The following is a 12,870-nucleotide window of genomic DNA, read 5'->3' as shown; positions in this document are numbered from 1 at the left end:
CTACCTACCCGAGCCTAAATAGGCACTGTAGGGTACGTCACCAATTATATGGTGAAACTAAAAGTTGATGATAAATCTTGAGCATGTTCATTTTTCGGTTCCACTTACTTAGTAGACGCCGCATACAAAAAATAACAGTCCTCCCGCAAGTGGAAGTGCTGCCTCATGGCAATGCATTTATTGGCCAAAGGCTCGATATATCGAAAACTTATGCCGCTCTGAGAATTGAATAGAAAATATTGAAATGTTATAATTCTTGAGCAGGCTCCGGACATCAATTGGGAAAGCTAGGACAATCCTTGGAACATGTTTTTGGTTCACCCATGGGATGCCTTCACTTCTTCAAGACGGTCATCTACTTCGCATCCGGGAATCTCTTCCCGGTCTCCCTTGACCGTCTGAAGCAGCTTCTGTTTTCCCTACTCTGACTTCTTATTTTACGGTTGAAGGTCATTTTGAGCGCCAGTACCCTCTCTGCAGTATTATTGACAATCTTCAGGGCCTAGACAGTGCCACGTGCCACCTGGAAGTCGTGGTCCTAATCCCAGAACTCAAGGTCTCGTCCTAGGAATCCCGTGAGAAAATGACAAGGAAAATGGAGGATTTCAAGAAGTGCGAAGACGCATTGACGAACCTATCCATGGTCCATCCAGCGATATCCAACGACGGATTTGATCGCCGAAGGCATGGTGGCCCACCGACACCGACGCCAGGATCATTCAGTTTGTCCACAATGCATGGTGGACAAGCTGAATGAACCTGGCGTCGGTGTCGTTGGCCCCGCTACTGGATGAAGCGCTCCCAAACGTTCCTCTTCTCATTAAACGTCTTCAAGCCTCCCGCGAAGGATTCCCTCGACTGCGCATGTCGCCCTGAAGGCGAAGAGGATCACGGGTCTCTTTGAGGCGAGTGATTAGAGAACAAGATCAGAGGAGCTAGCCCTGGGGCTGCGTACCGATGGCGGCCGATAGCCTTCAGCGCGGCATGCGCACATTGTGCAGTCGAGGGAAAACCTTCGTGGAAGCCTTGAAGGCGTTTAATGAGAGAAAGGTCGTTTGTGAGCGCTTCATTCAGCAGAAAAGCCTCCGTCCAGAGCTTAACGTACACAAGCGCAGCGAAGGTGGCAAATTCTTCGACTGATTTAAGATCTTTTGGACGCAGTTGGATGTCATGGCGGAAAAGGAAGATCTTAAGGGTGTATCACTGCATATGACCTCTGACATCCAACGAGCGTGGTGGTCGACCCCCGTCACATCACCAGGAGGAAATTCGCCGAGGAAGAGAACACAGCTGAAGGCATCCTCGGTAGTCGTTCCGTGGCCAGAACTTGCCGGCCTGGAGAGCGCGCACGCAGAACACGACTGCGCATGCTTTTCAAGCCTTTTCCTTGGGGTTGTCGCAAGGCCGAAAGTCCTGCTGGTTGATTTGTTGCCATCGTGTTCTGAAGAAGTTCACGAAAATCTTCGAACTCGGCCCTGAAGTCGCCCCGAAGAGCATTTTGAGGCATGGATGCAAACAACTTCGAGAATATGGTGTCTGGCACAGTAGCTCGGTATGTTGGTGTTACTGTGTATGTATTATTTACGATCATGGGCGATCCACACATCGCGTGGCGATTACGAAGCAAATTTAATAATAGAAAACAAGTAAAACAGAATGGTGCATTGATACTCAAAGTGACGAAAAGGTCCAAAAATGCCACAACTGAATAAATAACGATACAGGAAGGAACACGTAAGAACGATTCGCTGCAGCTTTGTCAGCAATAGCATAATACCGGCACCAGCAGAATCTCAAACTTTACCATGATTTGTGAGACGCTACCAGCATATTACCATTATTCCAATTCGTGCAGCATTGATTGGCAATCTCAACTTCGGCATCATTGGCGTTTTACCGGCAGTACAGGATCATATTTTAGATTCCTAGCCGGCTGTGGCAAACGATACTAGCTATGCCGTTAGCAAGTCAATGGGAAATTGCATCCCTGAGTGTCTGGAGTGTCTTGAGGCAGTGGTAAATGAAGGAGAAAAAACACCAAACTCCACACAGTTAATAGTCATGCTAAAAGTAACCCGAAAAATAAAATGCTCAAGTTCCATCAAACAAATTTGTTTTTTGACGCACCCTAATAGGCAGCTGACGTAGACGCCGCTCAACCGGACAAGCTGCGCCTCGAGACCAGACAATGGCGTGCAATATGCACCGCGAGACTAGTGGATAGCTGACACCTCTCCAGTGAAGTCACCACCCTCCAGTCTTCTCTTTATCTCGGCTGGTTTGTCCGAACGTCCGGCGACCACCTCACACCTATATTGTCTTTGAGCATGTAGCTCCTCATCTGCTGTCTTCCGGGTGGAAACTCGTCGACGGTTCTAAAGCACTGAACATGCACGGTGCACACTGCACAGGCCACAGTGACAGCAAAGGTGGTGCAGACAGCGTTAGCAGGCGGGCGCGTCACCTACCAGGCTCTTCAGGAGCCATTCAGTACCTTTCTCGGTGCAGCCATTCACAAAAGTGATCTAAACCGCCGGGATGTCAGTCGGGATTGTGGGTTACCCAGATAAACTGCTTTCATTTCACCTTCCCTTTCTTCACAGCACAACACTCGGTGAATGTCGTACAGGGCCGTTACAGTTCCCCTCGGTGCGGTCTCACGAGGTGGCCCGACATCTGTCTCCCTTTCCGACTGAGTCTGACACCCACCTGTCGTCAGACACACACGGACGGACAAACGGGCCGCTAATTCGGCGCCATGTGAGCGGGATCACCCTCACACTATCCCGGCCCACACTGTCCCGGCTAATTGTCCTGGGTCCGCCTGGTATGTGGTCCCCGCGGACCGCCGCGGACCGCCGAGGACCAGCCGCGGACCGCTGGGATCTCCAGAGGTTAGCTAGCTCTCCGCCGGACGCGGTGCAGGCCGCGCGGGTATCCATTGTCGGAGACTAGCGCCGTGAGAGCGGTTCGGTCGAAGGCGGCCCGCGGCCCTCCCGCCGAACAACCCGACCGCAGTCACTGAAATCGGAGCCAGTCGGAGCCGTGACGTCATCGGATCGGATGACAGAGCCATGGGGAAGGAGGAGCTCACGCGCGCAGGGTGGGGGGGGGGGGGGTGGGAGCCGATGGCGAGGTGAGTTTCGACGCACTTCCGACAGGATATAGTGAATATTCAGAGAATTCATGAAAGCCCATGCGACTTTGTCCTCGCTCCATCGTTTGCGCAGCCCCATGTTGACCTTCAAACTGCGGTCCACGGGACAGGACAGTCAACAACGGGAGACGGGACGGCGGCCGGCGCGGCTTTACGGCCTGTCGGAGAGGCCTTCTGTCGGTTACCGAGCGCTTCCAGCTGCACGGCGCCTCTTCGAGGTGACCGCACACGAACTAACATCACAGAAAGGCCAGCAGGGGTGCAACGACGCATTGGTGGCGAGGACGAACTCCGAGAAAAGCTCCCACTTCCGCCGGAGAGAGGAGCGAAGCACGCCAAATTGGGTGCACCCGCCGCACCGAGGCTTATCCCATTTGCAGCGACTAGTTTAGCATTTAAGTTGAAAACAAACTAACCGCAATCCTGCTGAAGTGAATGACGTGAATGTAATCGTGGTGTAGCAGCAAACGAGAGAATGAAGGAGTGGGTTGCACGTACAGATACTGGAAAATGTCAATTCATTCCGTCAGCAGGCAAACGTGAAGTGCCTATGGTCAGTAACTCAGTACAGCACTAGCCTGGCATTAAAGTGCCCCATAAAGCCGTTTCGTTGGTGACGTATTCGGTAGGCATTCTAGAGATCTACCGCTCTAGGCAGAGCCGCTTTGGTCAGAGCTTTGCAGACAGTTTCGCTCGCAAGTGGACCACCTTGGTTGTGGTAAGCCCATCGGAACACGCATAAAACGTGTGCGCTTCAATGATCAGAAGTCAGATCAAATCAGATCCAAATTGAACTTTATGTGCAAGGATCACAAAGCTAAAACGAAAGTTCATTGAGTATAGGAGAGCTTGAATTCACTGGTGTGGAACACGTTTACTAATTTCAATTCTTATTTAGTTTTATTAAAGGGACCCTCCCACCTTTAAAAAAGTTTATGAATTGGCATGAAACTGATGTCGCTCGGTTCAGAAAGAGCGAAAACGAATATCTACCAAATTTCACCGAAAAATATTCACCGGTTTTCAAGATATTAGACTTTTACTTTTGTTTACTTTTTTGGGACCTCCGCTGTTTCTAGCGACTTTATTTTAGAAGTGCGGCGTTTGCGGCAGATGTTGCGCGCAAATAGCATATACCACCGCGTGCTACAAAACGTTTTAGTCAAACATTTAAAAATCGTTAGATATCTGCGCTGACGTCACACATTCAGAGGGGTATTCTTAAGCATTAGCCCCTCTGAATCAAAATGCTGCAATTTTGAAATTCAATATTTCCAAGTTAAGGCATTTCTCGATGTTGTGAGTGCCAAAACCGGTAATTGTGAGCCAGGGACCCCATTTTGGCTATCTCAACTCAAATCTAATGTTAAGGTGGGAGGGTCCCTTTAATGCTTATGGCAAGGAGCCTTATGTTTACAAATGTTATGCCACCTTAATATTTGCTTTTAATTTGTTAATGACAGGCCACGTCAATCAAAACAAAGAAACACGCCCAGTTGAGCCAATATGCCCAGCGTGGTGCCAGGTTTCGTTTCCGCCCAATTATGCTCACATCGACACCCAACCACATTTAGCCAATATTCGGCTCGAGTTATTCAACGCGGCACATATAAGTATCGTCTCCCAACAACCGTTTGACATAACAGTCGGCCGTTTGGACAGTTTAATGTCAGACTTGTTACCTACCTAGTTCCACAGCCATCTGAGCAGCGCCTGGCTGTCAAGGCCCCGCTCGATAGCGCTCCATCGCGTGCCAGCCGTGTCGGACAACTTGATTCGTACGGCCGCGGCATTGTAGCGCTTTGGGGAGACGTGTCTGATCTGTCATCATTAGAATAATGCATCACGCCTGAAGAAGCCCCGATCAATCATTTTCCTTGTGCACCAGAGCACGCGTGTGTCAAGGAAAAAGTGCTTTTGCCTGAGGGACGTTTCGTGTATCGAATGCGCAATAAGCCTCGTTGGGAAATATATATCAAAAGGGGCTTCTGTGTGTGTGTGAATTGCGCGCGCATGCATTGCGTCTATAAAAAATGCACTTTTTGACGAGCAATTTGTTGTGAACGCCTGCTTGCTGTCGTCCGCGGCCCGATCTTTCTATCAGCCAATCCCGCGGGAACGGCAACCGAACAGTCTCGCAGGAGATGTCTACCGATTACCTTCTGTAACTGTCTCCCAGACAGTCTCAGAGGATCCACGGGCGTAGGAACGTCATGAAAAGTGGGTGGGCCACCCTGTCAAGGGGCCTCCTTTTTCAGGGGCCTCCTATTTTCAGGGGCCTCCAACTTTTGCCTCGTCCTGCTGGCTGCTTTCAAGTATGACCTCCAAATCTAGCTTCTGAGATCGGGCAGATGTACCCAGGGGCGTAACCGCTTAAGCGAACAGTGCGGAAAGTCCGCACCATTTTTAAAACTTATTCCCCCTCCGATTTTTTTTAGAATCTATTTGCCGCAAACGGCGCATGACCCCTGAAAACCCTTACACAAATGTCTTCCTCGTTTCCCAGGTGCCCCCATTAGCTTCATAGGCGCCCTCTTTGGCATATAAGCGCCCTATGTATAGTCATCAGAGACATCCCTATATGTCCCACAGTCGCCCCGTTGTCGCATACAATGTGCGCTTATCATAGGCGTCTCTCTTTTATGGACACTTGAAGGCGCCTCTCTTTGCCATGCCGGCGCCCATGTTTCTTATGAATGCACCCCCATGGCATTGATCAATGCAGACCTCTATTGCATGTGGACGCCCATATATTATGTACCTAGGCCTCAGAGGCGCCCCTCTTGCGCATTGAGGTGCCCCTATGGGCTTCATAGGCGCCCCTCTAGATATTGCACGTAGGTGCCCTACTGTCTCAGAACCGCTCCCCTTTGGCATGCAGACGCCCATCTTTCATACGGAGGAGCCGCTGTGGTTCTTAGAGACGGCATGTTGCTCCCAGACGCAGATGGGGCTCTCGGAGTCGACAGTGTGGGACCTTCAGTCGCTGATGGGTGCCCGCCAGATGTGGACCCTCGGAGACGCCGGTATGGGGCCCTCAGAGATGCCGGTATGTGGCCCTTAGAGACACCGGTGTGGAACCCTCAGATACTTCAGTGTGAAGCCCTTACAATTGCTGGTGTGGAGCTATGAATGCGCTGGCTTAACCCTATTCCTGGCGGGCTCCGCCGGGACAAGAAACTGGCGGGGGGGGGGGGGGGCGATTCGGCCCCCCCCTGAGATCTCGAGAACGAAGCAAGATAGCGACAAACGGTAAACGGCATCGGATACGCACGGTCAAGATCTACAATTTTTACTAAGGTCATTTTCAGGTCAGGTCAAAGATGACGTCACAGGGGTCGAAAAAGTCAAAATGGCGGCGCTAGATATGGAGAGAGTTTTTCTCGAATAACTTTCGAATTAGTCAAGATAGGAAAAAACTAAGGGCATCATCGTGATCCTCTCGTCAATCCGCATCGAATGATATATATGTTGACCTCGCAAGGTCAAGGTCAAAGGTTGACCTCAGGTCACGTGACCTCGAGGTCATCATGTATATCATTCGATGCGTCTTGACGAGCTGAACACAATGAGACCATCCACGCGTCTGTATCTTGTTCCTGTACGGAGTTATTGGCCAAAAACCTTTGGTGACCTTTGATGACGTCACATGACCTCACAGCTGCCCAACAGCAAAACAGACCTCAAGGTAGTGAAGGTTGATCGTATATGAAGTCATTTATGGTATATGGGGCCATTCCGACCCGTTTTAGTGGTAAAAACAGGGAGTTGATTTTTCCCCCATTGACTTATAATGGGGAGGTCGCGAAACTGACCTGACCTTAGGTCACTGATATCAAAATTCCGAGATATACAAATTGCACATACTGGTACCCTAACTAAAGCCTGAAGAGAAGAAATTGATCGGTCAAAAACTCTAGCTCTGGCGTGATTGCAAACTTTTCTGAGGTAGGGTCACCAAACCGCCTCTGGTGACCTGACCTGAGGTCAGATCAACTCAAAATTTTCAGACATGTTGCGTAGAAGCCTTTTAGGAAAAGTCAGAAAATTTGAGCTTCCTAGCTCAACGCGTTTGGGAGAAATAACCAAAAAACCTCAGGGGGGGCTCCTGAGGCCCCCCCCCCCCGCCAGGAATAGGGTTAAATCCCTCAGAGACCGGTACATGGACATTAGAGCTCAGTGAGAACTTGTGTGGTGCCTTCAGTGGCCTTGTGGAGCCGTTAGACATCAACATGGTGCTCTCAGGAGCCGGTGAGTCCTCAGAGTCACCGGTGTGGGGCCTTCAGAGCTCCGAGATACTGGTGTGGGGCCCTCCGAGGTGTCGGTGTGGGTCCTTCAGATGTACCTATAGAGCCTTGAGATGCACAGGTGTGGTGGCCCACAGAGGCGCCGGTGTGGGGCCACCAGAGCCACCGATATAGGGCCCTAAGAGACACTAGTATGACCCTCAAAGGCGCCGCTGTGTGACGTTCATAAACACTGGTGTGGAGCCATCACAGGCGGGTGGAGCCGTTAGAGGCCGGAAAGGGCCCTTAGATGCCTGCAAGGAGCCTTCAGAAGCCGGCGTGGCACCCTTATGGGGATAAGCGTGTCTACTTAGGAGCCCTTGAGGTGCTCTCATGAGCTCTGTGGGGCCCTACCGGGCCGAAATATGGCCACGGCCAGTTGCCGCCGCATGGCTCTTCGGACTATCATTCTCAGGGGCCTCATCTGCCTAGTTTGAATAGAAGGGCCTCTCAGACAATCAGTCTCATGGGCCTCCTCTGGCTAGTATAGACAGAAGGGCCTGTTAGACCATCAATCCTACCTAGGGGCCTTTTCTGGTTAGTATAAATAAAAGAGCCTCTCAGACCATTTATATCAGGGGGCTCCTGTGGACAGTATAAATAAAAGGGCCTCTCAGACCATCAGTCTCGGGGGCCTCCCTAGAAAAGTGTACCTAAATGTGGATAGAAGGCCCCCTCAGATTCATTAGGAGTGGACCTCTCTGACTATCAGTCTCAGGGGCCTCTTGTAGCCAGTATGAATATAAGAGCCTCTCACACCATCGGTCTCAGGAGCCTCTTCTGACTAGTTTGGATAGAGGGCCCTCCCAGACCACCGGTTTCAGGGGCCTCCAGTGGCCAGTTATATGAACAGAAGGGCCTCTCATACCATCAATCTCAGGGGCCTCCTCTGCCTAGTGTGAATATAAGGGCTTCCCAGGCCATCAGTCTCAGGGGACTCTTCTGACTGGTGCCGGATTGAGGACCTCCCAGACCGAAAGTTTTGGGGGTCTCCTGTGGCCAGTATGAATAGAAGGGCCTCTCAGTCCATCAGTCTCATGGGCCTCTTCTGCCTGGTGTGATTATAAGGGCCTCTCAGGTCATCAGTCTCAGGGGCCTCCTCTGACTACAGTGTAGATGGATAGGCCTCTTAGACCATCAGTCTCAGGGGCCTCTTCTGACTATTGAGGATAGAGGGGCCTCCTCTGACTAGTGAGGGTAGGGGGCCTCGGCTAGATCGCCAGTGTCAGGGGCCTATTCTGACTAGTGTGGATGGAGGGGCCTCCCAGACCACCAGTCTCAGACGTCTGACTAGTGTGGATAGAGGGGCCTCCCAGACCGCCAGTGTCAGGGGCCTCCCCAGACCAGTGTGTATATTAGGGCCTCCTCAGATCCACTAGGGCCTCTCAGGCCATCAGTCTCAGGGGCTTCGACTGACAAGATGAACAGAGGGCCTCGTTGGATCCATCACGGCCCCTTGGAGTCCGTGCGTGGGGATTCGTGGAACTTATTTTTACCCAGTTTGTTTATTCTGGAAGGTGACGACGTCCTCTCAAATCGAGACGAGGGGCCTCGAGTAAAAAGTGGGTGGGCCAAAACACATGGTTGGCCCCCCCACCTCGAAAAGTGGGTGGGCACTTGCCCACCTGGCCCCCCCTGTTCCTACGCCTATGAGAGGATCTGTCCTTCGACTGTCTGCCGAGTGTCTGCTGTAACTGTCTGCTCGCCCAATCCCGCGCCACTCCCGGGATGCAGGACGGGCTGACAGTGCCGCGCGGCTTCCGACCAGCCACCTGCCCAACAGACGCCAATAAACGCCACATGAGACGGCCTATTGCTGGCGGAATGTCAGTGCCCCAACGAGCCAGACACACCCGTAAGGTCTCCGGCGAGACAGACCACCCGCTGGGGCTGCTACCGGAGGCAATACGGTGGAAACGCTCGGCAGAACCCTTCCATGACTGGGTGTCGAGGACCAGGTGAGCTCTTGGTAATGAGCTAGAGCTAGAAAATTAGTATCAAGTATAGCCTCGTTTCATTGCATATGCATGATCAGTCTCCATGGTTTAGGTGAACGCATTATAAACCATATCAAATGTCCATTTATCTTGGAAAGCTACAGGAACAAAGTAACAAACTGCTGCCGGTAGTTTTTTCACTTAGTAGAGTTCATGCTATCCTGCACTGAGCTTGACGCACAGCGCAAATTAAAGTTTACAAGTATTTCCTAGAAGTCACAGGAAGATGAGTGGAGATAACTCGTTAATAAATGGTTACCGATACAAAGTGAACCCACTTTTCTTCTGATATAGACCACCGGGTATGCATCTCATCCGTCACAGAACAAAAATCGAACTGGAACTCGCTTACGGTTGGAATCCTCAATTAGGAGCATACCGTCACGACAAACGGCAATGATCCGTGCATTCCTAAGCGGACCGCTTGTGTGTGGTATCTCTGGCGACATGGACTAATGAGACGAGAAAGTTCTGGCCGCCCTGCGCTGTGCGGGAGGTCGCACATACCACCGTATAGGCCACATATCGCTGTTTTACAACGCTGATACTGACTAGTGAAAGAAGTGCGGCAAGAAATAAAACCTGCATAAGCTTATTCAGCATTTAATTGTTCCTTGAATTCATTGATACGAGTATATTTCGTCTATATGAATGATTCTTGCAATCACTACGAAGAAACTGATCCATTTATGTATACTTTAATGACGCTTCTTTCATGTCCCACCCTCTGACATTCGTTGCCTGCGCCCTGCCTGCAGTCTGCACCCACGTATACCGGTATTCGCTCCATTTCGGGCTGTCGGTGGACACACACCGCACAGTCCCACCCTTGTCATCTCCCCTCTCCGGTACACGCCGGTACACCAAGACCGATCATGACCGACTGCTGTGTCGGCACCGGCAGTGACAGCTCTGCCTCTCTGTGCAAGGGTGAGAGGTCCCTTGTGTCGTCCTAGCCTGCGCAGATACTTCTACGGCCAACGGGTGGCCACTTTATGGAACAAATATAATCACATCCAATTCATTTTAAACTCGTTCCGTGGCATTAGCCCGAAAATGACTGATTGTTGGCCACTGCACTGATGAGTGATTTCTGATTAATTCAGCACGATGGAATGACACAATGGCTCCAAAAATAAATCAACCCTAGCCAGTTATTATATCGAATTCAAGATTCCTGCATTAGGTTTTCAAGATAGGTACATTGTTAATTTCTTAGAAGGTAGTTATGCACGTATATAATTCAATGAATTGATTAAGATTTTATTTATTCATTGATGGAATCTCAGCTTTTAACACAAATGTCCGCCTTTCCGGGTAATTCCATGGAAAATCGGCCGGTGAATCCCCTCAGGTGCGTCCCACCGTGGGTCGCAAACACGGTCATTAGTAACGTGAGAACCCGCGGACCCAAGCGGAGGGGCGACGCACCGACCAATTAACGGATTAATGTTAACCCTTGCCTGATTTCTCCTGTGATGTTAGGAACAAGACCAAAATCTTTAACTATACAATTAACAAAGAAGGCCTTGACGCCTATTTACCCTGGCGTGCTCTTAGGTGTCGTTTTTGCTGTGAGAAGCTCCCAGCAGTGTATAATTTCCACTCGCCATACTCGCCGTGTTCAGGTGAGGAAAAAGTGCAGCACACACCTGGCTGGTGACCAGGTGTGTGGTTAGTGAGGAGTCGGACTGCTACCCACGTCCGGCCTTAGAACGGCAGTCTGCAGTCGGGTGCGGAGGCGTCACCGCGCCATCAACGGCACGCACTCGGCGGCCCGGTCGACAACACGGCGGCGCGGCGGCCTCAGCGGCCGTGGGTCGGATCTCACGCACTGGGGGCCGTCTCCGCTCAGAGGATCGTGACCGCCGGCAGCGACGGCAGCGCAGCGACCGGACAGTCTCAAATGACCAGCGTGACAGACAAAACTGAGGAGACGAGAGACCCGGCCGCATCGGGCCCGAGCGCGGCGGCCGGGCGGTGTGCAGCCGTGATTTGATCAGACGTGATGGTCCCAGGTTCGTGATGATTGGAGGATTAAGGAGATCGCCAATAAATATTACGAAGAAAAATATATGTTTTTCGCTGTTCACAACGTTGAAAGATTGTGAGATATCAGACGGTCATGCATCGAATAATCGTTATCCAGCATGTCTGAAAAGAACGGAAGCCCAAACAAGTCCGAGCACGAATGCAAATCATCTGACTAGGGGCGTAAATTGAAATAAAGTATGAAAGGAGCATGGTCCTGAAAACAAGATAATCTAACCCAACCTAACCTTACCTAACCAGCTTCAATCCAAATGGACCATTTATGACACTTTTCACTGAACCATGCTCTATTCATACCGTACCTATTGCAATAGGGATACGCGACTATGGAGGCAAACTTTTACGCCGGAAGGACGGCTCCCATTCTGTGTCGTCACGGCTGGCCAATGTCACCTACTACTTGGGGAAACTCACTGGAGGAACTCTGGAAGCGACACTGCCGTTCGGTACTCACATCCAGTTGTAGTATCCTCTCACGGCAGCCGGCTGAAAGAAGAGCACCGCCAGCAGCGGCACCAGCGCCCATCCGCGCCTCCTCAGGGGCTCCATCATCGCTCGCTCTGTGGCCGTCAGGCCCTCCACATGACCCGGCCGGCCCGGCACACAGCCCACTCTCGGCACGGCCCGCACGGCCCGTCACAGCTCGCTTCGTCACACGATGCACGCACCTCCCGTCGGCAGCGGCGGACGACTGGCGGCGCGGCGCGCGAGCGCGACGAGCGGCCGGCCGGCCGGCGGGCGGAGCCTGCCGCCGCCAGCCCGCCTCTCATTGGCCCTCTCCCGCCGCCAAAAGCTGCAGCACTTTCCCGGAAGGGTTTGCGAGATCGCTTCGTTTCTCCAGAATCCAGGCACGGAAAGGAGTTGCAATGGGAATAAATGGACTTTTGGAGTTGCCTGGTCGGTCTGCCGCGCAGTACCCCGGCCGGTGCGGACTACGGAGGCTAAGAATTGCCAAAGCTAGACCCTTACCGATTCTGACACCTCAGGATCACCTCGGATTTCCGATGATTAAAAGTCCTTGCGGTGGTCAGCGAATCTCTCGAGTTTGAGCCTCTGAGGCAGCTGCTTTGTTGCGAAACGGTGCGCCGAAGACTCGTAAGCCCCCGGCCTCTGGCGGAACCACACACCGTCCCGGCCGAGATCAAAAGGTGATTACCTATATAAATGGACGCTGCACATCCTCGGCACCCGAGAAATTATTCAGCTTACCTGAGTGAATAACAGTAACAGTTCAAATAACAAACAATTAAGTTTGAAATATGGACCTACGCATTCGCGTATTACCCATCGAATTCGATTTTTTAAATAGTTATGTGGAACAAGCAGGAAAAGGAAGGGCATCTTTCGAATAAAAAGGGGCTTAATAAAACCTCTACAT

At 51.5% G+C, this 12,870-nt stretch overlaps 1 protein-coding gene across 1 annotated transcript in view; it reads right to left on the bottom strand.

Annotated features, from left to right (window-relative positions):
- The window catches only part of LOC122375188 (protein Wnt-16-like), an 82,804-nt gene extending 70,619 nt beyond the window's left edge, over positions 1-12,185 (bottom strand). The window contains exon 1 of the mRNA XM_043354439.1: positions 11,947-12,185. Coding sequence (XP_043210374.1) covers positions 11,947-12,044 — 98 coding nt within the window. The 5' untranslated portion in view covers positions 12,045-12,185. The remainder of the gene's footprint in view (positions 1-11,946) is intronic.
- Between the last annotated feature and the right edge of the window lie 685 nt (positions 12,186-12,870).

This window comes from Amphibalanus amphitrite, unplaced genomic scaffold (assembly GCF_019059575.1).
Source record: "Amphibalanus amphitrite isolate SeventyFive unplaced genomic scaffold, NRLGWU_Aamphi_draft 001792F_arrow, whole genome shotgun sequence".
Lineage (NCBI taxonomy): Eukaryota > Metazoa > Arthropoda > Thecostraca > Balanomorpha > Balanidae > Amphibalanus > Amphibalanus amphitrite.
This window is presented reverse-complemented; position numbering and strand designations above follow the sequence as displayed.